This window comes from Bufo bufo, chromosome 8, assembly GCF_905171765.1.
Source record: "Bufo bufo chromosome 8, aBufBuf1.1, whole genome shotgun sequence".
In the NCBI taxonomy this organism is placed as follows: Eukaryota; Metazoa; Chordata; class Amphibia; order Anura; family Bufonidae; genus Bufo; species Bufo bufo.
Genome location: NC_053396.1, coordinates 278261 through 305414, shown reverse-complemented (window position 1 = coordinate 305414; position 27154 = coordinate 278261). Strand labels below are relative to the sequence as shown.

General features: G+C 45.9%; 1 protein-coding gene across 3 annotated transcripts in view; it reads right to left on the bottom strand.

Moving 5' to 3' along the window:
• Positions 1–27154, bottom strand: part of SLC2A8 (solute carrier family 2 member 8) — a 37137-nt gene continuing 9983 nt past the window's right edge. The window contains exons 2-11 of one of the 3 annotated variants that reach the window (XM_040405716.1): positions 11691–11768; positions 6903–7065; positions 6620–6826; positions 5900–5999; positions 5624–5835; positions 4583–4732; positions 4401–4509; positions 2075–2239; positions 1618–1763; positions 1–1550 (exon numbers count right to left, since the gene is read on the bottom strand). In XM_040405716.1, coding sequence (XP_040261650.1) covers positions 1380–1550; positions 1618–1763; positions 2075–2239; positions 4401–4509; positions 4583–4732; positions 5624–5835; positions 5900–5999; positions 6620–6826; positions 6903–7065; positions 11691–11764 — 1497 coding nt within the window. In that variant the 5' untranslated portion in view covers positions 11765–11768 and the 3' untranslated portion in view covers positions 1–1379. Of the gene's footprint in view, positions 1551–1617; positions 1764–2074; positions 2240–4400; positions 4510–4582; positions 4733–5623; positions 5836–5899; positions 6000–6619; positions 6827–6902; positions 7066–11690; positions 11769–27154 lie in introns of those variants that run through there. The other 2 variants (XM_040405718.1, XM_040405719.1) reach the window with 2 other exon arrangements.

Sequence of the window (27154 nt, the reverse complement as noted above, 5' to 3'; positions counted from 1 at the left end):
TTTAATCTGAAAGAAACATGGCAGAGAGCGGCTGCACTGTAATACACGAATATCCTACATTTTATATTCCTTACTGTGTAGACGACGCCTGTTGTAGATTTCTAGAGATTTCTATCAAACACAAAGTTAAAAAATAAAAAAGGAATTATAAACTTTAAGAACCTGTTTATTTACATAAAGAGAACCCGGAACTGATCTAGAACCACTGCAAAATAGCCGCACACCACCAAACTCAACCAGAACATAGCAGGAGCATGCCGTCATGTTCTAGAACAGGGGTGGGGAACCTCCGGGATCATTTCATGTGGCCCCCGACCAGAGCACATAGTGAAAATGCTAATGACCCCTCCATTATGGAAGCGGTCATTAGCATGCGGGAGGCACAGGAAGATGAGAACAGCGCTGCACTGGCTGCACTCACCTTCCGGCCCCAACGTGTGTCCTGACACGTACAACGCCAGGATGTAGTGCAGATAGACGCGCGCTCAGGTCACAGTACAGCGTGGCAGGAAGACGACCAGGGAGGGAAAGTGAATCTGCCAAGAGGCAGCGCCATCCGGAGCTGGAGAGGTAAGTGTATTTATTTATTTGAAATGTCTGATCTGAGGCTAATGGAAGGTGGGGAGGGTCTGAGGCTGAAGGGGTCCGATTTGTGGCTAGGGGTGTGATCTGAGGCTCGGGGGGCCCACAGTGCTGTTCTAGAATTGCTCGGCATCCCACCGCACAGTGCTGTTCTACAATTGCTCGGCATCCCACCGCACAGTGCCGTTCTACAATTGCTCGGCATCCCACCGCACAGTGCCGTTCTACAATTGCTCGGCATCCCACCGCACAGTGCCGTTCTACAATTGCTCGGCATCCCACCGCACAGTGCCGTTCTACAATTGCTCGGCATCCCACCGCACAGTGCCGTTCTACAATTGCTCGGCATCCCACCCCACAATGCTGTTCTAGAATTGCTCGGCATCCCACCCCACAATGCTGTTCTAGAATTGCTCGGCATCCCACCCCACAATGCTGTTCTAGAATTGCTCGGCATCCCACCCCACAGTGGTGTTCTAGAATGACTCTAGAATTCACAATTACCTTCTAGACGGAGTGTCACCTTATGACCACAGGCACCTGACACCAGAATTGGATGAATGAACATATAATTCACCTGAATACTAATATTCCCATTAAATACATGTGGGAGGGGCCTGACTGAGCCCCACCCCCTCACAGGTCTCAGCAAGAGGGGGTGGGACATACCTGTATCCAATGCCATGCTGTGCCCCCTCATGCCCTACCCATTCCACAGCCTTGGCAGCAGTGACTGCACCGCCCCGTCGCCAGTCCTGTTCACCAGAGGGTGGGGTCACTGGGCGCTAGCAGCGGCTTTACTGGATGGTGCTGCAGAGTCTTTCTTGCTCTGGACTTTGTTGGAAATAAGATTCGATCTGCTCCAGAGTCTTCCCTTTTGTCTCAGGGACACAGAGGACGGTGAAAAGGACATTAAGTCCACAGAAAGCAGCAAACAACCAGAAGGTCCCATAGGAGGTGAGAAGGTCCTGGAGGACAGAGAAGACGTCAGCAGCCGGCACCGCGCCAAAGGGAACGCCCCTCCACAACACTTACCAGCAGCTGGTGGAAAACCTTTGTGACCAGGAAGGCGCAGCCCCAGTTGGTGACAACGCACACTCCGCTGGCCACTCCGCGGGCACGAAGAGGGAAGATCTCTGACATGAGGAGCCAGGGAATGGGGCCCCAGCCAATGGCAAACCCTGCGGAGAAGGAGGAGCAGAGTCACTGAGCAGAAGCTTCCTACCCCACCCTGCAGATCCTACCCCCACCATAGGTCGGGTCACAGATTAGGGTGATGGGCCTCCCGCTGACAGATCCAGCACCAAAGAACCCTGACAATGTGACAGAATCTGCGATGAAGCCTCTGACACAGGTGTGAACTCAGCCTAATAGCACATGGTCCAGCAGCACCCGGGACTTCTGCCTCTGTGCTGCTGTGAGGACCACATGGCTGACATCGGCAGACGCAGGAAACAGCAGATAAATATGCATCCCGTTAAGTGGAGCTTACCAGCAATGAACAGACCCATGCTAAGCAAAGCCAACCATGCCAGCGGATCTGTAGGGCCCTCCACCATGCCCTCAGGGCTCATCAGGCCGGACGAGTTGTTCATGTTCACCACACTGATTCTGAAATACACCCCAAATAAGCCTGTGCTGACCGCCATGACGACTCCTGCAGAGACAGGACATAAACTTAGAGAAGCAGGTGCCGTAAGATCAGAGTTCTAGGGGTGGGCGAAATGGCCTAAAATCTATATTGCGATATAATTTTAAGCATGTGCGATATATTCTAGGATTTCCGGGGATATATTCTATGCCCTGTGCATAGTGTACCCAGCAGCAGGGAGCTGACTATGGCAGCCAGGGCTTGAGTACCATCCTGGCTGCCATGGTAACCGATTGGAGCCCCGCGATTACACTGCTGGGGCTCCGATCAGAAGCTGTCACCCTGGGGCCACTGCCACCAATGATTTAATCATGTGGAGGGGGGGCCCGCAATTTATATAATACTTAGAAGAGGGGGAGTAGAAGGGAGGGCCTGTGGCCACTGCGCCACCAATGAATATAGTTAATATGCCTGAATACAAACGTAGCCTGTGTGTGCCGGCCGAATCCCATACCTGGCCTGAGGTGGCTAATTGCGGCGGATCACGGCGCGCAGTAATAGAGGCCAGGTATGGGATATGGCCGGCACATGCAAGCTATGTGTCACGGTGGGGAGTGGGGGAAACCCCCCACCGTACAATGTAAAGAGATAAGGGGCAGCTGCTAGGCCAGTACGGAAGAAGGGAGCAGGTCACCTCCTAAAGCATCCCTAAATCTGGCCCTGTTCTCCTAGCTGTATGAGCCGACCCATAAGGTAGGGGGGCCCATACGCTGGAACCTCAGAACCCTAAAATCCCTGAGGTTAGGAGACAGGGACCCGAGACAACCAGGTTCATCCAAGACACGGATGAACCAGAGTCTCCACAGGCCTAGCAACAAAGGGAAAAGGAGAGACCATTCGCAGCAAGAGGATCGGCAGGTAAGAACAGCAAGACAACTCACTTACCTGCTGAAGCCTCCAGAACTGGAACCCGTGCATCAGTACAGGAGCCCGAACACACAGCAGGTCACAGCACAACCACCCAGGAATCCAGCGTACCAACTCTACACAGTGCATGGCAGCCCCAAGCAGCGCTGCATACAGGCTTCAACATACAGGGCAAACACCAACCATGAAGATAAACCCTCACCTAACAAATAACAAGTGCGGTAGGGAACCAGGAGCAAACAAGGAAAGACAATTCATGTCCAATAATGTGGCCCTCAAGGATTGGGCAGCATCACCCAGGCAAGGAGCAGAGCTCCATCCCCAAACAAGGCTGTAGAACCACTGCCCCCAGCCAGCAAGCCACAGGTATATAACAAGCTTGTGGCCACACCATAATCCCCACTAGCTAGAAGATTAACCCCTAGCACACCAAACCGCAGGGAGGCACACCTTAAAGCGGATTTGCACGTGCAAACCAAAAACTACACGTTGCCATCAGCAACCGAGCCACGGTCAAACAACAATATGACCGTGACACTATGTTTGTATTCAGGCATATTACCTATATTCATTGGTGGCGGAGTGGCCACAGTCCCTCCCCCTCATTGGTGGCGCAGTGGCTACAGTCCCTCCTCCTACTTTGTTCTCATTGGTGGCCACAGTCCCTCCCCTCCTCCTCCTAGTCTGTTCTCATTGGCGGAGTGGCCACAGTCCCTCCCCCTCCTCCTCTCATTGGTGGCGCAGTGGCTAATGTCCCTCCTCCTACTTTGTTCTCATTGGTGGCCACAGTCCCTCCCCTCCTCCTCCTAGTCTGTTCTCATTGGTGGTCAGCAGCAGCCGCACACGGGAGGGACTCCCTCTTTCTCTACTGTGCCGGCTCAGGAGAACATGCTGCGTGCCGAGAGCGGCGCATGCCATGTTCTACCGCGGTATGGCGATATAAACGAAATCTCTATCGTTGGCCAAAATTATATAGTTTATATTGCATATCGTCTATATCGCCCACCCCTAGCTCAGACCTAACACATACTCCTGTGTGGTCTCCTCCGAATTCCACTGATGCCTCCTGTACATGAATGATGTCCATAATGGCAAATTACCTGACCAGGGTGGCCAATCGCAGCCTGCCATATTGGCATCATGTACAGGAAGCAGGCAACAAAGACTGGAGCCTTGCCCCTGGAATAAAGAAGGCACCATCCAGTGAGAATACTGAAGGGAGCTCCCAGAGGGCAGGATGCAGCATAGAGAAACTCCACCTCCAAAACACACACCACACCCCCGAGGAGCCCAGAAGTACCTGACACAAGCAGTAAGAGCTTCCTTCCGGCCCGGTCCATGATGAGCGCAGCCACGGCTGTAAACACCACCTGCACCAGCGCCACAATGACCGAAGCCAAACTGCTGTTCTGTAAAACACAAAGACTTGACATAAATATGAGGTGGGCGGCAGCTTGAACCTTGGCCGACGCCACAACTCACCTCAAAATTAGCTTCTTCAAAAATCATATCTGCATAGAACATAATGGCATTAATGCCAGAGGCCTGCTGGAAGAACATGAGTAGGACGCCGATGATGAAAGGCTTGTACATGGACGGCTTCCAGAAATCGGCCATCTTCAGACTGTCCTCCTGAGGAGATGAGAAAACAGCTGTACAGTGGACTGCTCCATCAGAGCGTGCACCCCCATAATGTACAGTGGATTGCTCCATCACAGCGTACACCCCTATAATACACAGTGGACTGCTCCATACCAGCATGCAACCCCATAATGTACAATGGACTGCTCCATCACAGCGTACACCCCCATAATGCACAGTGGACCGCTACAAAGCAGGGTGCACCCCCATAATACACAGTGGACAGCCCCATCACAGCATGCACTCCCACAATGTACAGTGGACTGCTCCATCACAGCGTATACCCCCATAATGCACAGTGGACTGCTACAAAGCAGGGTGCACCCCCATAATACACAGTGGACTGCTCCATCCCAGCATGCGTTCCCACAATGTACAATGGACGGCTCCATCACAGCCTGCAACCCCATAATGTACAATGGACTGCTCCATCACAGTGTACACCCCCATAATTAGTGGACTGCTCCATCCCAGCGTGCATCCCCATAATACACAGTGGACTGCTCCATCACAGCATACACCCCCATAATGTACAGCTCCATCACAGAGTGCACCCCCATAATAAAACAGTGGACTGCTCCATCACAGTGTACACCCCCATAATGACCAGTGGACTGCTCCATCACAGAGTGCACCCCCATAATAAACAGTGGACTGCTCCATCACAGCATACACCTGTAAGTCACTGATATCAGCCGCTCCTCTTATAACGCTCCTGTACTATCATAACTGTGGGCTGTAGGGTCTGGGACCCCTGTAAGTCACTGTTATCAGCCGCTCCTCTTATAACGCTCTGGTACTATTATACCTCCAGAATGTTGCAGGAAGCGGAGGATTCTCCTCATTACTTTATCACACAGAGGGTGATCCCCCCCCACTCACCTGCTGCCCCCCGCTGGCTTCAATCTGCAGATACTCCCACTGATGGTCCACGTTTGGTCCTCGCAGGAAGCGGAGGGCGGCCATGGCCTCTGTCTGTCTCTTCTTGTTGATGAGGTATCGGGGGGTCTCAGGCATGAGGCACATATACATAAGCATGAGGACAGGGGGGATGGAGCAGAGCACCGCCAGCCAGCGCCATCCCATCAACATTCCTGCAGGACAAACCTATCAGTTCAGACACAAAAGCATTGCGGCCCCCTCCCCATCCGAGCTTACCTGCAATATAAGCTCCCAGGATCCCCGTGACCACCATCAGCTGGACGCATGACCCCAATGCACCCCGGACCCTGGAGTGGGACGTCTCGGAGATATACACCTGCAAAGAAGGTCACAGGATTATGGCTGCCCTGAAATTGAGGAGCCATCTCTGACCCCCTCCCACCCGTAGGGCCAGTTACATAAAGGAGTGGATTCAGGATTGTCCCCAGATGGCCTGGTGCTAGGACAACCAGTGGAAGAGCCAATATGGCTGCCCTGACAATGAGGGGCCTCCTCTGAAAGCCTCGCACCAGCAGGGCCATTTTTATAAAGGACTGCATTCAGGAATCCAGGATTGTCCCCAGATGGCCTGGTGCTAGGACAACCAGTGGAAGAGCCAATATGGCTGCCCTGACAATGAGGGGCCTCTGAAAGCCTCGCACCAGCAGGGCCATTATTATAAAGGACTGCATTCAGGAATCCAGGATTGTCCCCAGATGGCCTGGTGCTAGGACAACCAGTGGAAGAGCCAATATGGCTGCCCTGACAATGAGGGGCCTCTGAAATCCTCGCACCAGCAGGGCCATTTTTATAAAGGACTTCCCAGGTGGTCTACAAGGTCCATCATGAACCATATGTCCAGTAAACATCCACAGGCTGAATGAGAGGCTCCAGATGTGTCACAGAGGAGGAACGGAGTTGACCCATATTACAGCAGACAGATGGCGGGATACTCACTGGGACCACCAAAGAGGTGACTCCACTGGCCAAACCGGTCAACACTCGCCCGCCCAGCATCATCCACACATTCTGTGCTGATATGATCAGAACAAACCCAAAGACAAAAGGAAAAGCGCAGAGCATGAGGCTGAGCTTCCGGCCGATGCGGTCCACCATCCACCCGCCAAGTATACCGCCAGCGGCAGCTCCAATGGTCACTATAGACTGTGTGGGGGACAGAGAAAGGTCAGTTACTGGACACAGAGGCCAGGAGGGGACCCCGACCACTGAGCAGACTCACCCCAAACCACGATGCCGTCTCCTTGTCCAACCTCAGGTTTGGATCCTCAGCATTCTTCAAATCTGAGATGGCCGGAGAGCTGAATCCTAGGACAAAGCCAAAGCTCAGGGGCCCCAACACCGCGCCAAACGTGGCCAAGTACAGGTTCCTGTTCTGGACATTGCTGCATGTATGGACACAAACACCAGGTCATGAGAGGTCCCCGACCACACCAATATGGGCACCCCGTAACATGTCCGGCAGATGAGCCCGGAATTTGCACAGTGCCCCCCACAGCTCCATCCCCTCTTATACAGCAGTAGAGTTCAGCCGGCAGCCACCACTAGAGGGCGCTACAGCTAGCATTGGATCCATATGCAGTGAGCTCCCTCTGGTGGAAAATATGTGGCTGCAGGGAAGAAAATAAAAAAGGTTGAAAGAAAGAGGAACATATAGAAAGCTGCGGGTGCACGCCCCCAACCAAGCGGGTGATGAAGGGTGCGAGGATGGCATTAATGATCCATCTTTATTCTTCCCTCCCCCGTTATACAGCAGGTGGAGATGCTGCTCCCTGGGACACTTGGGTGGACGCCCTCCAAGCCCAGTCCACGATATCCCATGCTGGGACCTGTACCAGGCTTTACCCAGTGTCTCCCGGCGTTTTAGGTGCCCACAGCTTTAGTATCACCCGCCAGTATATTTTGCAGTCTTAGCCGATGCTTATCCAGACCACGGATCCCACTCCAACCAGCAACCCCCATCATCCCCTGGTCAGTATCCCAAGTACCCCAACACCCCCCCCCCCACCCCCCCCTAGGTCTGAGCACGCTAACTGTGCATTGGTGGCTTTCACCTAAGACTACACCGTCCACATGATGGGAGTAGTGGTTGGGAGAACAATGGCTTAATAGAAGGTCTGGAGATGAGGACCGGCTCCGGGGTCTGGATGAGCGTGGCATTTGTATCCGTGGACTGTGGCCCCTGCGGACCCCCTCCCACCTACTAACAAAAGGTTAATATATACAGAAAACACCAGAAAATGTAAATAACAAAAAAAAAAAAAATCAACGTAAAATCCGCATCGCTGAGAGCCGCATAATATCCTTCCAATTTATAAGCTGAAAGCTACTATACAGTATACGCGGAAAGTATGTGCCCCCCCGACATCGCCATCCAATACGTCCTTCCCTCACAGCTGCTACAGCGAGCAATGTGTGCGCTGCGGCAGTGAAAGGGTTTACTGAGATGACTTCACTGATGAGCTGTCCTCAGGATCTGATGATGGGGGTCCGACAGCCGGGACACCCCCCCCCCCCAATCAGCTGTATGGCGAACGTGCGTCGCATCGCGCTCAGCCACATTACTTCTATAAGCTGCTCCGACGACACGTGACACACCGGAGAAGACCGCCGAGCGAACAGGACCCCGGGTGTCAGACCACCCATCACATAGGGGCGCCGACTGTATACAGGGGTAACGTCAGATAAACCATCCTGATTATGGGGGGGCCGACTATATACAGGAGTAATGTCAGATAAACCATCCTGATGATGGGGGGGGGGGTGGTGACAGTATACAGGAGTAACGTCAGATAAACCATCCTGATGATGGGGGGGGGGGTGGTGACTGTATATAGGAGTAATGTCAGATAAACCATCCTGATGATGGGGGGGGGGACAGTATACAGGAGTAATGTCAGATAAACCATCCTGATGAGGGGGGGGGGGGGGGGGTGACTGTATACAGGAGTAACGTCAGATAAACCATCCTGATTATGGGGGGGGGGGGGACGACGACAGTATACAGGAGTAATGTCAGATAAACCATCCTGATGATGGGGGGGGGGGTGGTGACTGTATATAGGAGTAATGTCAGATAAACCATCCTGATGATGGGGGGGGGGGGGGTGACTGTATAAAGGAGTAACGTCAGATAAACCATCCTGATTATGGGGGGGCCGACTATATACAGGAGTAATGTCAGATAAACCATCCTGATGATGGGGGGGGGGGGGGGGACAGTATACAGGAGTAACGTCAGATAAACCATCCTGATGATGGGGGGGGGGGGGTGGTGACTGTATATAGGAGTAATGTCAGATAAACCATCCTGATGATGGGGGGGGGACAGTATACAGGAGTAATGTCAGATAAACCATCCTGATGAGGGGGGGGGGTGACTGTATACAGGAGTAATGTCAGATAAACCATCCTGATGATGATGGGGGGGGGTGACTGTATATAGGAGTAATGTCAGATAAACCATCCTGATGATGGGGGGGGGGGGTGACTGTATATAGGAGTAATGTCAGATAAACCATCCTGATGATGGGGGAGGGGGGGGGGGGACAGTATACAGGAGTAATGTCAGATAAACCATCCTGATGATGGGGGGGGGGGGGGGGGGGTGACTGTATATAGGAGTAATGTCAGATAAACCATCCTGATGATGGGGGGGGGGGGGGGACTGTATATAGGAGTAATGTCAGATAAACCATCCTGATGATGGGGGGGGGGGGGTGACTGTATATAGGAGTAATGTCAGATAAACCATCCTGATGATGGGGGGGGGTGGTGACAGTATACAGGAGTAACGTCAGATAAACCATCCTGATGATGGGGGGGGGGGGGTGACTGTATACAGGAGTAATGTCAGATAAACCATCCTGATGATGGGGGGTGACTGTATATAGGAGTAATGTCAGATAAACCATCCTGATGATGGGGGGGTGACTGTATACAGGAGTAATGTCAGATAAACCATCCTGATGATGGGGGGTGACTGTATATAGGAGTAATGTCAGATAAACCATCCTGATGATGGGGGGGTGACTGTATATAGGAGTAATGTCAGATAAACCATCCTGATGAGGGGGGGGGGGGGTGGTGGTGACTGTATACAGGAGTAATGTCAGATAAACCATCCTGATTATGGGGGGGCCGACTATATACAGGAGTAATGTCAGATAAACCATCCTGATGATGGGGGGGGGGGGGGACAGTATACAGGAGTAACGTCAGATAAACCATCCTGATGATGGGGGGGGGGGGGGGGGGGGGACAGTATACAGGAGTAATGTCAGATAAACCATCCTGATGATGGGGGGGTGACTGTATACAGGAGTAATGTCAGATAAACCATCCTGATGATGGGGGGTGACTGTATATAGGAGTAATGTCAGATAAACCATCCTGATGATGGGGGGGGGGGGGTGACTGTATATAGGAGTAATGTCAGATAAACCATCCTGATGATGGGGGGGCCGACTATATACAGGAGTAATGTCAGATAAACCATCCTGATGATGGGGGGGGGGGACGGACAGTATACAGGAGTAACGTCAGATAAACCATCCTGATGATGGGGGGGGGGGGGGGGGACAGTATACAGGAGTAACGTCAGATAAACCATCCTGATGATGGGGGGGGGGGGGGGGGACAGTATACAGGAGTAATGTCAGATAAACCATCCTGATGATGGGGGGGTGACTGTATACAGGAGTAATGTCAGATAAACCATCCTGATGATGGGGGGTGACTGTATACAGGAGTAATGTCAGATAAACCATCCTGATTATGGGGGGGGGGGGGTGACTGTATATAGGAGTAATGTCAGATAAACCATCCTGATGATGGGGGGGGGGGGTGACTGTATATAGGAGTAATGTCAGATAAACCATCCTGATGATGGGGGGGGGGGGTGACTGTATACAGGAGTAATGTCAGATAAACCATCCTGATGATGGGGGGGGGACAGTATACAGGAGTAATGTCAGATAAACCATCCTGATTATGGGGGGGGGGGGACAGTATACAGGAGTAATGTCAGATAAACCATCCTGATGATGGGGGGGGGACAGTATACAGGAGTAATGTCAGATAAACCATCCTGATGATGGGGGAGGGGGGGGGGACAGTATATAGGAGTAATGTCAGATAAACCATCCTGATTATGGGGGGGGGGGGTGACTGTATATAGGAGTAATGTCAGATAAACCATCCTGATGATGGGGGGGGGGGGGGACAGTATACAGGAGTAATGTCAGATAAACCATCCTGATGATGGGGCGGGGGTGGTGACTGTATATAGGAGTAATGTCAGATAAACCATCCTGATGATGGGGGGGGGGACAGTATACAGGAGTAATGTCAGATAAACCATCCTGATGATGGGGGGGGGACAGTATACAGGAGTAATGTCAGATAAACCATCCTGATGATGGGGGAGGGGGGGGGGACAGTATACAGGAGTAATGTCAGATAAACCATCCTGATGATGGCGGTATTAGAGCGCTTTGGAGGGGCCCACCCGTTCCCTCTGTGACCAGTACATGTCAGTGCAGGGGCCCCCAGCGATCCATACGCCTAGCCCTGACTGCACTGCGGCTGTATGGCCGCCACCTCCTCGGCTCTAGTGGAGCTGCTTTGCCATCATGAACCAGGACTGTGCCGTACACTCGTACCGCGACATTGTGTGTCCTGTGGATCTAACTAGCGGCTGGTACTTGTAGTCCTTCTGCACCATTTACAAGCCCCGGATGAATTCAATCACAGATCAAACATTGACAGTGTGAAGGTGTCGGTGGTCACACCCGCCCCTCCTCCATCACACACTCATGGCTGATCCGGTGGACAGTGAATAGGATCTACTTCTCTTTCTGGCAGGTAGGGGGTTAATCTGAGGACTGTCCACGCCGGGTCATGCGACATTACACATTATAATACGGCCCTCACACTGCGCCGCAGTGCTCCGGAGACCCCGACAGTCAGCCCTGTTCACACTCCGGTCATTAGCACAGACGACACTGACCTCAGATACTGACTCTGCCGCAGCTCAGAGGGTCCCGACGAGGGGAGAAGGGGCTCAAAAAGATTGTCCTCCATAATCCTAAAAAGAGTACCGAACAGAGATCACACCGTGCAGTGTCTATAATAGTACAGTATATATATATATAACAGGGTGCAGTGTCTATAATAGTACAGTATATATATAACAGGGTGCAGTGTCTATAATAGTACAGTGTATATATATATATAACAGGGTGCAGTGTCTATAATAGTACAGTATATATATATATATATATATATATAACAGGGTGCAGTGTCTATAATAGTACAGTGTATATATAACAGGGTGCAGTGTTTATAATAGTACAGTGTATATATAACAGGGTGCAGTGTTTATAATAGTACAGTGTATATATAACAGAGTGCAGTGTCTATAATAGTACAGGGTGTATATATATATATATATATATATATAACAGGGTGCAGTGTCTATAATAGTACAGTGTACATATAACAGGGTGCAGTGTCTATAATAGTACAGTATATATATATATAACAGGATGCAGTGTCTATAATAGTACAGTGTATATATATATAACAGGGTGCAGTGTCTATAATAGTACAGTGTATATATAACAGGGTGCAGTGTCTATAATAGTACAGTGTATATATAACAGGGTGCAGTGTCTATAATAGTACAGGGTGTATATATAACAGGGTGCAGTGTCTATAATAGTACAGTGTATATATAACAGGGTGCAGTGTCTATAATAGTACAGGGTGTATATATAACAGGGTGCAGTGTCTATAATAGTACAGGGTGTATATATAACAGGGTGCAGTGTCTATAATAGTACAGTGTATATATATAACAGGGTGCAGTGTCTATAATAGTAAAGTATATATATAACAGGGTGCAGTGTCTATAATAGTACAGTGTATATATATATATATATATATATATAAAAGAAAAAGAAAGAAAGCAGCACACAAAAAATGAACGGGTGCAAAAAAATCCTCCCAGGAGACCTGCGACCAAGATCCCAAATGTAGATAATGTAGCAAAAGAAGGCAGCACTCCAGTTTGCAGTAAAAAGTGGACGGTTTATTCACTCATCAGCAACGTTTCAGCTCTCACATTGGAGCCTTTTTCCAGCTGAGTAACATGTGCAAAATTACATACATATATAGTGCAAGTAATTACCAAAATACAAATTAACCCATCATATAATAAAGTGCAAATGCATAAACATAATCATCACATTACAAATATAATCAGTGTATTGTCATAATTTGATATAGCAGCAATACAGACATAACCGTAAGAAAATTCATAATATAGTGGATGTGATATAAAATCACCAAACTGTCATAATGACCAATCAAATGTGAAGGTGAACAGGTGTGTTTAAACATGATATAACAATCAAAAAAGATTAAAAACCTTTGAATGAGTCACTTGCGGCTGACAGGGCATGGTAGGAACTGTTGGCGTCCGGAAAGGAGCATGGCGCATGCGCCGCTCCAACCACTATCGCGAGATTCACTGAGGTAATGTGTGGTAAAACAACCACATCAAAGATGGCCACTTTGGAACAATGTTTAAGGGCGCATGCGCGTACCAATGCTACCGCCCATACGAGTTTGACAGACACAGATACAGTGTCCGAGCGCCGCAGTGTACAGCAGAAACAGCTGATCTATTCATCGGGGGCCGACGGGTCAACGTGGGTCTCCAGTGAGATATCTGTACATGTGGGATGATGCGGTTGTCACACCGTTAGCATCCCACTGTCCAGACTGCCAGCATATCCGCTCTATGTCCCTTATAGCCATACAGTAGACGATGTCCACTTGAAATCGGCCTGAAGGACACAGATAGAACTGCATCGGGGCTCATAGTATATATAAATGTATATAGAATAGGTCAACTGTACCCGTCTGTATAGGTGTCACCCCAGTCCCAAAGGGGGCTTGAGTCACACCATGGCACAGACCGGTACTGACCATAAATATTAATAGAACTTATTACAAGATTATGAAAAAAGGGGATCGCCAACATGTTCCTCCAGGCTTCGCCATACGTGAACATTCGAACTTTTATGCTTCAGAATAATTTCCTATAAAAAAAGAAAAAATATTTAATGTATAGCACATGTTGTTTTCCATATGAGTCATCAAATTGGGAGAGAACACACATAAATTCAATGACTAGACAACCCTAAACTCCACATTTAAACCTTGTGGCCTCAAAGTGCCAAGTGTGTAGATCCAATAAAGTTCACGCTTTTTCAATAACTTTATCCGATCCCCACCTCGCCTTGACAGAGATATTTGCTCCAAAATTCTAAACCGTAGGTCATCTTGTGTATGTTTAGCTTCAGTGAAGTGTTTGGACACTGGGAGATCCATTTTTTGTTTTCTAATTGAATACCTGTGTTGGTTGAGACGGGTTTTGACGTCCCAAGTGGTCTCACCAATATAAAGCAGACCACACGGGCACACCAACAAATAGATGACATAAGACGAATCACATGTTAAATATTGTTTGATCTTAACCCTGTGGCCCAGGGTAGGGTGCAAAAAAGAATCCCCTCTCAACATTAGTTTACAATTGATGCAGTTATAACAAGGATAACAGCCTTTGCGTGTGGAGCCAAAATAGCTCTCACATGTCTCCCTTGTGGATCCAATATCTGACTTCACCAGTTTATCACCTAAATTAGGGCTACGTCGGTATGAGCATAGAGGTGGCGATTTGAACTCCTGTACTTTCTCAAAATTGCTATTGAGAATTCGCCAGTGTTTTTTAATTATGGCAGCAATCTTACCACTATTGGTACTGAATTCTGATACAAAAGGGATTCTTGCCTGTGTGGACCTGTGCTCACCTAAACCTTCTCTGATGGTTTCTCTAGTAAGTGAATTGATTCTATTCAGTTGTTCTCGAATCAATTTTTTGGGATACCCACGTGTTTGAAATTTGGACCCCATTTCTTGTAATCTATTCTCCGCTGTTTCTGGATCTTGAACAATTTTTTTGACCCTGAGAAGCTGACTGAAAGGGAGAGACCTAATCATAGGTTTGGGATGATGGCTCTCATAACGTAACAGGGTGTTTTTATCTGTGGGTTTCACATATATATCCGTCACTAACCTGTCATTTTGTATGCCAACTTGTGTGTCCAAAAATTGCAAAGATGTCTCTGAATGGGTCAATGTAAACTTTACACTGGGATCAATGGTGTTTAAAAAGCTATGGAAAGCGATGAGGTCCTCCGTGGCGCCGACCCAAATCAGGAAAATGTCATCAATGTAACGCCACCACCCCAGCACATGGCTGAAGTGGTGGCTCACATAGACGACAGACTCCTCAAGATGTGACATGTAAAGATTTGCATAGGTCGGCGCCACGTTAGACCCCATCGCGGTCCCCCGTAACTGTAAAAAGAAGTCATCCTGAAACAGGAAATAATTTCTGGTTAGGATGAACCTCAACAAAGTGCTCAAAAATCGTTGACAGTCCTGACTATAGTTTGTTTTCTGTAAAACATGTTCAATAGCTTGTATGCCCAATTCGTGTTCAATCGAAGTATAGAGGCTTACTACATCGAAAGAGGCCACTAGTGCCCCCTTGGGGATGGAGAGACCACCGATCTTGGTCAAGAAGTCACTAGTGTCTCTGATGTATGATCTTGAGGATAGAGCAAACGGACGCAAAATTTTATCAAGAAAAATCGCTGCTTTACAGAACAGTGAGTCCATCCCCGAGACAATAGACGTCCCGGGGGTGAAGTCAAAGACTTGTGTATCTTAGGCAAAGTGTATAGGATTGGCGTGGCAGGCTTATCACTATATAAAAAAGCAAAGATTTTTTCATCAATTATATCTTTCTCTTTAGCTGCAATTAATATCTCCTTGAGCTCCCTCAATAGCACAAATTTAGGATCATTATAGATTCTTTCATATACATCAGTATCTGCGAGTTGTTGTCTGATTTCGGCTACATAGGATCTGGTGTCCATGACCACAACCCCACCACCTTTGTCAGCAGACTTGATGGTGAGGTTGCGGTCCGAAGCCAGATCACTAAGTGCCTTTATCTCTGTTTTTGTCATATTAGCAAATTTAAGTGATTGTTGAAAGGTTTCTTGTTTGAGACTTTCAATATCGCGTTTGACCGCCAAACCAAAAGCCTCAATAGCAGGATGATCAATGGCTGGAGAAAAATCACTTTTAACATATAAATCCAAACTTTTCAAGGACAGCTCACTAACACTTGTATTTTCAGATGTAGGTCTGTCATGTTGTTCAGCAAACCATACTTTCAGTTTAATGTTACGCAGAAATCTCTGCAGATCAATTTCTAGGTCAAACCATTTGGTTGCATTTACAGGACAATATGACAGACCCTTATTCAGTACAGATAGTTGTGCAGTGCTCAAAGGTGTTGAAGAGATATTTACCACTATATCTTGCGTCTTAAAGTCCTGCCCTGTTGGGGCTGCACATTTTTCCCTTTTCCTTTGTTTGTGTTGTCTCCTACCCCCTCGGCGAGTTCTGCCGTTCCGGGGGTCCCCCCTAAAAAAGGTGTAGATGACGAAGCAGAATTAATGTCCAACTGTGACACTGTAACATTTTCCCGGGTGTTATGTCCCTGCGATTTCCTGGTGGTAGAAGGGGACCTGGATCCAAACTTCTCCCCTGGCATCCTCCGATTCCTCCTTTGATCTCCTTGCCAATTATACACAAAACCCGTGGCATAATCGTCCACGTCACGTGTCCATTTGCGACGTTTTTTGCTCTGTAGTTCTCCCCGAAATTTATCAAGATGTAACACGCTGTTGGACATATACGCATCAAAATCATCTGTGGATAACACAGTTTTCAGTTTGTCTGTCAATTCAGATAATGTCCCTTGTACTATTGCTTTTTCTTTCTGTAGAAATTCTACATTTAGCAGAATAATGTCGAATGCATATTTATTTGAGATTTGAACAAATCTGGCACAAAAATCGGCGTTGTTGATAAAGAGGTCGGGTCTCAAATGAGAGCGCATCCCTCTGGGGATCCTATGTGCAATGTGATATTCACTTAAGGTGACAAGGTGTAGTTCCAGACTAATTAAACGTTTACTTTCATTTTCTAGTTTCCTTTTGATGTCAGTAGCAGAGATTGTGGATAAAAAGGTAACGTCTCTCACCGAATCATGTAATATTCTGTCTTCATCTTCAGGCGTATAGGAAAACACATCCGAGTTTGTACATCCAATAGTATGATCCATGTTGTAGGTGCTTGGCTTCCTAGGGTCCAGATATATAAAAGAAAAAGAAAGAAAGCAGCACACAAAAAATGAACGGGTGCAAAAAAATCCTCCCAGGAGACCTGCGACCAAGATCCCAAATGTAGATAATGTAGCAAAAGAAGGCAGCACTCCAGTTTGCAGTAAAAAAGTGGACGGTTTATTCACTCATCAGCAACGTTTCAGCTCTCACATTGGAGCCTTTTTCCAGCTGAGTAACATGTGCAAAATTACATACATATATAGTGCAAGTAATTACCAAAATACAAATTAACCCATCATATAATAAAGTGCAAATGCATAAACATAATCATCACATTACAAATATAATCAGTGTATTGTCATAATTTGATATAGCAGCAATACAGACATAACCGTAAGAAAATTCATAATATAGTGGATGTGATATAAAATCACCAAACTGTCATAATGACCAATCAAATGTGAAGGTGAACAGGTGTGTTTAAACATGATATAACAATCAAAAAAGATTAAAAACCTTTGAATGAGTCACTTGCGGCTGACAGGGCATGGTAGGAACTGTTGGCGTCCGGAAAGGAGCATGGCGCATGCGCCGCTCCAACCACTATCGCGAGATTCACTGAGGTAATGTGTGGTAAAACAACCACATCAAAGATGGCCACTTTGGAACAATGTTTAAGGGCGCATGCGCGTACCAATGCTACCGCCCATACGAGTTTGACAGACACAGATACAGTGTCCGAGCGCCGCAGTGTACAGCAGAAACAGCTGATCTATTCATCGGGGGCCGACGGGTCAACGTGGGTCTCCAGTGAGATATCTGTACATGTGGGATGATGCGGTTGTCACACCGTTAGCATCCCACTGTCCAGACTGCCAGCATATCCGCTCTATGTCCCTTATAGCCATACAGTAGACGATGTCCACTTGAAATCGGCCTGAAGGACACAGATAGAACTGCATCGGGGCTCATAGTATATATAAATGTATATAGAATAGGTCAACTGTACCCGTCTGTATAGGTGTCACCCCAGTCCCAAAGGGGGCTTGAGTCACACCATGGCACAGACCGGTACTGACCATAAATATTAATAGAACTTATTACAAGATTATGAAAAAAGGGGATCGCCAACATGTTCCTCCAGGCTTCGCCATACGTGAACATTCGAACTTTTATGCTTCAGAATAATTTCCTATAAAAAAAGAAAAAATATTTAATGTATAGCACATGTTGTTTTCCATATGAGTCATCAAATTGGGAGAGAACACACATAAATTCAATGACTAGACAACCCTAAACTCCACATTTAAACCTTGTGGCCTCAAAGTGCCAAGTGTGTAGATCCAATAAAGTTCACGCTTTTTCAATAACTTTATCCGATCCCCACCTCGCCTTGACAGAGATATTTGCTCCAAAATTCTAAACCGTAGGTCATCTTGTGTATGTTTAGCTTCAGTGAAGTGTTTGGACACTGGGAGATCCATTTTTTGTTTTCTAATTGAATACCTGTGTTGGTTGAGACGGGTTTTGACGTCCCAAGTGGTCTCACCAATATAAAGCAGACCACACGGGCACACCAACAAATAGATGACATAAGACGAATCACATGTTAAATATTGTTTGATCTTAACCCTGTGGCCCAGGGTAGGGTGCAAAAAAGAATCCCCTCTCAACATTAGTTTACAATTGATGCAGTTATAACAAGGATAACAGCCTTTGCGTGTGGAGCCAAAATAGCTCTCACATGTCTCCCTTGTGGATCCAATATCTGACTTCACCAGTTTATCACCTAAATTAGGGCTACGTCGGTATGAGCATAGAGGTGGCGATTTGAACTCCTGTACTTTCTCAAAATTGCTATTGAGAATTCGCCAGTGTTTTTTAATTATGGCAGCAATCTTACCACTATTGGTACTGAATTCTGATACAAAAGGGATTCTTGCCTGTGTGGACCTGTGCTCACCTAAACCTTCTCTGATGGTTTCTCTAGTAAGTGAATTGATTCTATTCAGTTGTTCTCGAATCAATTTTTTGGGATACCCACGTGTTTGAAATTTGGACCCCATTTCTTGTAATCTATTCTCCGCTGTTTCTGGATCTTGAACAATTTTTTTGACCCTGAGAAGCTGACTGAAAGGGAGAGACCTAATCATAGGTTTGGGATGATGGCTCTCATAACGTAACAGGGTGTTTTTATCTGTGGGTTTCACATATATATCCGTCACTAACCTGTCATTTTGTATGCCAACTTGTGTGTCCAAAAATTGCAAAGATGTCTCTGAATGGGTCAATGTAAACTTTACACTGGGATCAATGGTGTTTAAAAAGCTATGGAAAGCGATGAGGTCCTCCGTGGCGCCGACCCAAATCAGGAAAATGTCATCAATGTAACGCCACCACCCCAGCACATGGCTGAAGTGGTGGCTCACATAGACGACAGACTCCTCAAGATGTGACATGTAAAGATTTGCATAGGTCGGCGCCACGTTAGACCCCATCGCGGTCCCCCGTAACTGTAAAAAGAAGTCATCCTGAAACAGGAAATAATTTCTGGTTAGGATGAACCTCAACAAAGTGCTCAAAAATCGTTGACAGTCCTGACTATAGTTTGTTTTCTGTAAAACATGTTCAATAGCTTGTATGCCCAATTCGTGTTCAATCGAAGTATAGAGGCTTACTACATCGAAAGAGGCCACTAGTGCCCCCTTGGGGATGGAGAGACCACCGATCTTGGTCAAGAAGTCACTAGTGTCTCTGATGTATGATCTTGAGGATAGAGCAAACGGACGCAAAATTTTATCAAGAAAAATCGCTGCTTTACAGAACAGTGAGTCCATCCCCGAGACAATAGGACGTCCCGGGGGTGAAGTCAAAGACTTGTGTATCTTAGGCAAAGTGTATAGGATTGGCGTGGCAGGCTTATCACTATATAAAAAAGCAAAGATTTTTTCATCAATTATATCTTTCTCTTTAGCTGCAATTAATATCTCCTTGAGCTCCCTCAATAGCACAAATTTAGGATCATTATAGATTCTTTCATATACATCAGTATCTGCGAGTTGTTGTCTGATTTCGGCTACATAGGATCTGGTGTCCATGACCACAACCCCACCACCTTTGTCAGCAGACTTGATGGTGAGGTTGCGGTCCGAAGCCAGATCACTAAGTGCCTTTATCTCTGTTTTTGTCATATTAGCAAATTTAAGTGATTGTTGAAAGGTTTCTTGTTTGAGACTTTCAATATCGCGTTTGACCGCCAAACCAAAAGCCTCAATAGCAGGATGATCAATGGCTGGAGAAAAATCACTTTTAACATATAAATCCAAACTTTTCAAGGACAGCTCACTAACACTTGTATTTTCAGATGTAGGTCTGTCATGTTGTTCAGCAAACCATACTTTCAGTTTAATGTTACGCAGAAATCTCTGCAGATCAATTTCTAGGTCAAACCATTTGGTTGCATTTACAGGACAATATGACAGACCCTTATTCAGTACAGATAGTTGTGCAGTGCTCAAAGGTGTTGAAGAGATATTTACCACTATATCTTGCGTCTTAAAGTCCTGCCCTGTTGGGGCTGCACATTTTTCCCTTTTCCTTTGTTTGTGTTGTCTCCTACCCCCTCGGCGAGTTCTGCCGTTCCGGGGGTCCCCCCTAAAAAAGGTGTAGATGACGAAGCAGAATTAATGTCCAACTGTGACACTGTAACATTTTCCCGGGAGATATTAATTGCAGCTAAAGAGAAAGATATAATTGATGAAAAAATCTTTGCTTTTTTATATAGTGATAAGCCTGCCACGCCAATCCTATACACTTTGCCTAAGATACACAAGTCTTTGACTTCACCCCCGGGACGTCCTATTGTCTCGGGGATGGACTCACTGTTCTGTAAAGCAGCGATTTTTCTTGATAAAATTTTGCGTCCGTTTGCTCTATCCTCAAGATCATACATCAGAGACACTAGTGACTTCTTGACCAAGATCGGTGGTCTCTCCATCCCCAAGGGGGCACTAGTGGCCTCTTTCGATGTAGTAAGCCTCTATACTTCGATTGAACACGAATTGGGCATACAAGCTATTGAACATGTTTTACAGAAAACAAACTATAGTCAGGACTGTCAACGATTTTTGAGCACTTTGTTGAGGTTCATCCTAACCAGAAATTATTTCCTGTTTCAGGATGACTTCTTTTTACAGTTACGGGGGACCGCGATGGGGTCTAACGTGGCGCCGACCTATGCAAATCTTTACATGTCACATCTTGAGGAGTCTGTCGTCTATGTGAGCCACCACTTCAGCCATGTGCTGGGGTGGTGGCGTTACATTGATGACATTTTCCTGATTTGGGTCGGCGCCACGGAGGACCTCATCGCTTTCCATAGCTTTTTAAACACCATTGATCCCAGTGTAAAGTTTACATTGACCCATTCAGAGACATCTTTGCAATTTTTGGACACACAAGTTGGCATACAAAATGACAGGTTAGTGACGGATATATATGTGAAACCCACAGATAAAAACACCCTGTTACGTTATGAGAGCCATCATCCCAAACCTATGATTAGGTCTCTCCCTTTCAGTCAGCTTCTCAGGGTCAAAAAAATTGTTCAAGATCCAGAAACAGCGGAGAATAGATTACAAGAAATGGGGTCCAAATTTCAAACACGTGGGTATCCCAAAAAATTGATTCGAGAACAACTGAATAGAATCAATTCACTTACTAGAGAAACCATCAGAGAAGGTTTAGGTGAGCACAGGTCCACACAGGCAAGAATCCCTTTTGTATCAGAATTCAGTACCAATAGTGGTAAGATTGCTGCCATAATTAAAAAACACTGGCGAATTCTCAATAGCAATTTTGAGAAAGTACAGGAGTTCAAATCGCCACCTCTATGCTCATACCGACGTAGCCCTAATTTAGGTGATAAACTGGTGAAGTCAGATATTGGATCCACAAGGGAGACATGTGAGAGCTATTTTGGCTCCACACGCAAAGGCTGTTATCCTTGTTATAACTGCATCAATTGTAAACTAATGTTGAGAGGGGATTCTTTTTTGCACCCTACCCTGGGCCACAGGGTTAAGATCAAACAATATTTAACATGTGATTCGTCTTATGTCATCTATTTGTTGGTGTGCCCGTGTGGTCTGCTTTATATTGGTGAGACCACTTGGGACGTCAAAACCCGTCTCAACCAACACAGGTATTCAATTAGAAAACAAAAAATGGATCTCCCAGTGTCCAAACACTTCACTGAAGCTAAACATACACAAGATGACCTACGGTTTAGAATTTTGGAGCAAATATCTCTGTCAAGGCGAGGTGGGGATCGGATAAAGTTATTGAAAAAGCGTGAACTTTATTGGATCTACACACTTGGCACTTTGAGGCCACAAGGTTTAAATGTGGAGTTTAGGGTTGTCTAGTCATTGAATTTATGTGTGTTCTCTCCCAATTTGATGACTCATATGGAAAACAACATGTGCTATACATTAAATATTTTTTCTTTTTTTATAGGAAATTATTCTGAAGCATAAAAGTTCGAATGTTCACGTATGGCGAAGCCTGGAGGAACATGTTGGCGATCCCCTTTTTTCATAATCTTGTAATAAGTTCTATTAATATTTATGGTCAGTACCGGTCTGTGCCATGGTGTGACTCAAGCCCCCTTTGGGACTGGGGTGACACCTATACAGACGGGTACAGTTGACCTATTCTATATACATTTATATATACTATGAGCCCCGATGCAGTTCTATCTGTGTCCTTCAGGCCGATTTCAAGTGGACATCGTCTACTGTATGGCTATAAGGGACATAGAGCGGATATGCTGGCAGTCTGGACAGTGGGATGCTAACGGTGTGACAACCGCATCATCCCACATGTACAGATATCTCACTGGAGACCCACGTTGACCCGTCGGCCCCCGATGAATAGATCAGCTGTTTCTGCTGTACACTGCGGCGCTCGGACACTGTATCTGTGTCTGTCAAACTCGTATGGGCGGTAGCATTGGTACGCGCATGCGCCCTTAAACATTGTTCCAAAGTGGCCATCTTTGATGTGGTTGTTTTACCACACATTACCTCAGTGAATCTCGCGATAGTGGTTGGAGCGGCGCATGCGCCATGCTCCTTTCCGGACGCCAACAGTTCCTACCATGCCCTGTCAGCCGCAAGTGACTCATTCAAAGGTTTTTAATCTTTTTTGATTGTTATATCATGTTTAAACACACCTGTTCACCTTCACATTTGATTGGTCATTATGACAGTTTGGTGATTTTATATCACATCCACTATATTATGAATTTTCTTACGGTTATGTCTGTATTGCTGCTATATCAAATTATGACAATACACTGATTATATTTGTAATGTGATGATTATGTTTATGCATTTGCACTTTATTATATGATGGGTTAATTTGTATTTTGGTAATTACTTGCACTATATATGTATGTAATTTTGCACATGTTACTCAGCTGGAAAAAGGCTCCAATGTGAGAGCTGAAACGTTGCTGATGAGTGAATAAACCGTCCACTTTTTTACTGCAAACTGGAGTGCTGCCTTCTTTTGCTACATTATCTACATTTGGGATCTTGGTCGCAGGTCTCCTGGGAGGATTTTTTTGCACCCGTTCATTTTTTGTGTGCTGCTTTCTTTCTTTTTCTTTTATATATCTGGACCCTAGGAAGCCAAGCACCTACAACATGGATCATACTATTGGATGTACAAACTCGGATGTGTTTTCCTATACGCCTGAAGATGAAGACAGAATATTACATGATTCGGTGAGAGACGTTACCTTTTTATCCACAATCTCTGCTACTGACATCAAAAGGAAACTAGAAAATGAAAGTAAACGTTTAATTAGTCTGGAACTACACCTTGTCACCTTAAGTGAATATCACATTGCACATAGGATCCCCAGAGGGATGCGCTCTCATTTGAGACCCGACCTCTTTATCAACAACGCCGATTTTTGTGCCAGATTTGTTCAAATCTCAAATAAATATGCATTCGACATTATTCTGCTAAATGTAGAATTTCTACAGAAAGAAAAAGCAATAGTACAAGGGACATTATCTGAATTGACAGACAAACTGAAAACTGTGTTATCCACAGATGATTTTGATGCGTATATGTCCAACAGCGTGTTACATCTTGATAAATTTCGGGGAGAACTACAGAGCAAAAAACGTCGCAAATGGACACGTGACGTGGACGATTATGCCACGGGTTTTGTGTATAATTGGCAAGGAGATCAAAGGAGGAATCGGAGGATGCCAGGGGAGAAGTTTGGATCCAGGTCCCCTTCTACCACCAGGAAATCGCAGGGACATAACACCCGGGAAAATGTTACAGTGTCACAGTTGGACATTAATTCTGCTTCGTCATCTACACCTTTTTTAGGGGGGACCCCCGGAACGGCAGAACTCGCCGAGGGGGTAGGAGACAACACAAACAAAGGAAAAGGGAAAAATGTGCAGCCCCAACAGGGCAGGACTTTAAGACGCAAGATATAGTGGTAAATATCTCTTCAACACCTTTGAGCACTGCACAACTATCTGTACTGAATAAGGGTCTGTCATATTGTCCTGTAAATGCAACCAAATGGTTTGACCTAGAAATTGATCTGCAGAGATTTCTGCGTAACATTAAACTGAAAGTATGGTTTGCTGAACAACATGACAGACCTACATCTGAAAATACAAGTGTTAGTGAGCTGTCCTTGAAAAGTTTGGATTTATATGTTAAAAGTGATTTTTCTCCAGCCATTGATCATCCTGCTATTGAGGCTTTTGGTTTGGCGGTCAAACGCGATATTGAAAGTCTCAAACAAGAAACCTTTCAACAATCACTTAAATTTGCTAATATGACAAAAACAGAGATAAAGGCACTTAGTGATCTGGCTTCGGACCGCAACCTCACCATCAAGTCTGCTGACAAAGGTGGTGGGGTTGTGGTCATGGACACCAGATCCTATGTAGCCGAAATCAGACAACAACTCGCAGATACTGATGTATATGAAAGAATCTATAATGATCCTAAATTTGTGCTATTGAGGGAGCTCAAGGAGATATTAATTGCAGCTAAAGAGAAAGATATAATTGATGAAAAAATCTTTGCTTTTTTATATAGTGATAAGCCTGCCACGCCAATCCTATACACTTTGCCTAAGATACACAAGTCTTTGACTTCACCCCCGGGACGTCCTATTGTCTCGGGGATGGACTCACTGTTCTGTAAAGCAGCGATTTTTCTTGATAAAATTTTGCGTCCGTTTGCTCTATCCTCAAGATCATACATCAGAGACACTAGTGACTTCTTGACCAAGATCGGTGGTCTCTCCATCCCCAAGGGGGCACTAGTGGCCTCTTTCGATGTAGTAAGCCTCTATACTTCGATTGAACACGAATTGGGCATACAAGCTATTGAACATGTTTTACAGAAAACAAACTATAGTCAGGACTGTCAACGATTTTTGAGCACTTTGTTGAGGTTCATCCTAACCAGAAATTATTTCCTGTTTCAGGATGACTTCTTTTTACAGTTACGGGGGACCGCGATGGGGTCTAACGTGGCGCCGACCTATGCAAATCTTTACATGTCACATCTTGAGGAGTCTGTCGTCTATGTGAGCCACCACTTCAGCCATGTGCTGGGGTGGTGGCGTTACATTGATGACATTTTCCTGATTTGGGTCGGCGCCACGGAGGACCTCATCGCTTTCCATAGCTTTTTAAACACCATTGATCCCAGTGTAAAGTTTACATTGACCCATTCAGAGACATCTTTGCAATTTTTGGACACACAAGTTGGCATACAAAATGACAGGTTAGTGACGGATATATATGTGAAACCCACAGATAAAAACACCCTGTTACGTTATGAGAGCCATCATCCCAAACCTATGATTAGGTCTCTCCCTTTCAGTCAGCTTCTCAGGGTCAAAAAAATTGTTCAAGATCCAGAAACAGCGGAGAATAGATTACAAGAAATGGGGTCCAAATTTCAAACACGTGGGTATCCCAAAAAATTGATTCGAGAACAACTGAATAGAATCAATTCACTTACTAGAGAAACCATCAGAGAAGGTTTAGGTGAGCACAGGTCCACACAGGCAAGAATCCCTTTTGTATCAGAATTCAGTACCAATAGTGGTAAGATTGCTGCCATAATTAAAAAACACTGGCGAATTCTCAATAGCAATTTTGAGAAAGTACAGGAGTTCAAATCGCCACCTCTATGCTCATACCGACGTAGCCCTAATTTAGGTGATAAACTGGTGAAGTCAGATATTGGATCCACAAGGGAGACATGTGAGAGCTATTTTGGCTCCACACGCAAAGGCTGTTATCCTTGTTATAACTGCATCAATTGTAAACTAATGTTGAGAGGGGATTCTTTTTTGCACCCTACCCTGGGCCACAGGGTTAAGATCAAACAATATTTAACATGTGATTCGTCTTATGTCATCTATTTGTTGGTGTGCCCGTGTGGTCTGCTTTATATTGGTGAGACCACTTGGGACGTCAAAACCCGTCTCAACCAACACAGGTATTCAATTAGAAAACAAAAAATGGATCTCCCAGTGTCCAAACACTTCACTGAAGCTAAACATACACAAGATGACCTACGGTTTAGAATTTTGGAGCAAATATCTCTGTCAAGGCGAGGTGGGGATCGGATAAAGTTATTGAAAAAGCGTGAACTTTATTGGATCTACACACTTGGCACTTTGAGGCCACAAGGTTTAAATGTGGAGTTTAGGGTTGTCTAGTCATTGAATTTATGTGTGTTCTCTCCCAATTTGATGACTCATATGGAAAACAACATGTGCTATACATTAAATATTTTTTCTTTTTTTATAGGAAATTATTCTGAAGCATAAAAGTTCGAATGTTCACGTATGGCGAAGCCTGGAGGAACATGTTGGCGATCCCCTTTTTTCATAATCTTGTAATAAGTTCTATTAATATTTATGGTCAGTACCGGTCTGTGCCATGGTGTGACTCAAGCCCCCTTTGGGACTGGGGTGACACCTATACAGACGGGTACAGTTGACCTATTCTATATACATTTATATATACTATGAGCCCCGATGCAGTTCTATCTGTGTCCTTCAGGCCGATTTCAAGTGGACATCGTCTACTGTATGGCTATAAGGGACATAGAGCGGATATGCTGGCAGTCTGGA